This window comes from Trichechus manatus, unplaced genomic scaffold, assembly GCF_000243295.1.
Source record: "Trichechus manatus latirostris isolate Lorelei unplaced genomic scaffold, TriManLat1.0 scaffold00008, whole genome shotgun sequence".
Taxonomy (NCBI): domain Eukaryota; kingdom Metazoa; phylum Chordata; class Mammalia; order Sirenia; family Trichechidae; genus Trichechus; species Trichechus manatus.
In genome coordinates, this window is record NW_004443944.1 from 620,404 (window position 1) to 622,243 (window position 1,840).

General features: G+C 56.8%; 1 protein-coding gene across 1 annotated transcript in view; it reads left to right on the forward strand.

Moving 5' to 3' along the window:
* PTK6 (protein tyrosine kinase 6) overlaps positions 1-1,840 on the forward strand; it is an 11,325-nt gene that overhangs the window by 5,935 nt on the left and 3,550 nt on the right. The window contains 1 exon segment of the mRNA XM_004370509.1: positions 48-206. Coding sequence (XP_004370566.1) covers positions 48-206 — 159 coding nt within the window.

The following is a 1,840-nucleotide window of genomic DNA, read 5'->3' on the forward strand; positions in this document are numbered from 1 at the left end:
CGGTGTGTCAGGCTGTGCGCCGCACCCACCGAGGCCGCTGTCCACAGACGACCCGCAGCAGCACACATTGCAGGCGGAGATCCGGGCCATGAAGAAGCTGCGGCACAAGCACATCCTGGCGCCGTGTGCTGTGGCGTCCACGGGGGACCCTGTGTCCATCATCACGGAGCTCATGCCTAAGGGGAGCCTGCTGGAGCTGCTGCGCGGTGAGTGGGCGGCTGGGCAGGTGGCAGGCCTCCTTCTCCGGGCACTGCGTAGCACACGAAGAAATCAACCAGCACCCAAATCGCCCTGCACCGCGCACGACAGCCGGTCCACCGAAGAACTGACTACAATATCTCGTACACACCACTGGCTCCTCGTAGAGACGCGACGAGATACAGATAAGGGCACGCAAGAGACCTCTCCCATCCCCGCGCCAGCTAGCGCCATCCCACGCTACTGCAGCTGCCTCGGTGTCAGCCCTCAGCCTTTGTGCGTCGCCCCTTCCGCTTCTGGACAGCAGGCCTGGCTCTCGCCACCCTTCGCTCTCCTTGGAGTTCATGTGTCTGTGACACACACACACACACACACAGCGTCTCTCACTGACTCAAAGACACATCGTTTGTAAGACGCGCCCTTATTTCATTTACCGCCAACACAAACAAAAAAACCCCGAAATCATGGCCAACTCATTGTGAGATGCCACTGTTTGCAGCTGCATCCCAATTTCAGAGATGCTACCGTGGGAAAAAACATGCATTGTAGAATGGTGATGTCCATGTGTGTGCTCATGTGTGTCTGTGCCTGGGTGTGTGTGTCTGTGCCTGGGTGTGTGTGTGTGCCCGTGTGTGTGTGCCTGGGTGTGTGTGTGCGCGCACCTGGGTGTGTGTGTGTGCCCATGTGTGTGTGCGCCTGGGGGTGTGTGTGTGTGTGCCCCTGTGCACCTGTGTGTGTCTGTGCCTGTGTGTGTGCCTGGGTGTGTGTGTGTGCCTGGGCATGTATGTGTGTTTGTGCCTGGGAGTGTGTATCTGTGCCTGTGTGTGTGCTTGGGCGTGTGTCTGTGCCTGGGAGTGTGTATCTGTGCCTGGGTGTATGTGTGTGCCTGGGGGTGTGTGTGCGCACCTGGGTGTGTATGTGTGCCTGGGGGTGTGTGTGTCTGTGCCTGTGTGTGTGTGTGTGTGCCTGTGTGTGTCTGTGTGTGTGCATGCCTGGCTGTGTGTGTGTGCCTGTGTGTGTGTTTGTATCTGTGTGGGTGCGTATCTGGGTATGTGTATGTCTGTGTCTGGGGGTGCGTGTGCGTTGGGGGGTGTGGGTGTATTTGTGTACTGTACATATGACAACATTTGGAACTTTGAATGTGAAATTCCGTGTCTTACATTTTTCACACAAGCTTGAGCATTGTGAGCCCTTTCCCACGTCATTAAATGTCCCTCAGAAACGAAAGTTTTGCAGGTGCTGTGTCCCTTCAGCCCACCGCTTGCTGTTACACCTTCTCCGTAATGTGAATGATGCTGTGATGAACGTCTCTGAACAGAAATCTTTGCTCAAGTCCCTGTCACTTCAGTGTAGGTTCCCAGAGGGGAAACTGCTGGGGCAAAGAGTATGAACTGCTTTTCGGTTCTTGATAATTTAATTTCCGCCCAGAAAGTCTTCAGACGTCCACTGTTCCAATTTTAAACCAGGCCAACTGCCCTTTGCCTGCCCCAGAGCCCAGGCACTGGCGCCCGCATAGCTGGGCCTGAGCCGGGGCTTGGTCCTGCCCCAGCTGAGCCCCCCCACAACCCCAGCTGAGCCTGGTCCCCCCCCAGTTGAGCCAGTTCCCCGCCAGCTGAGCCGGTTACCCCCCAAGCTGAGCCTC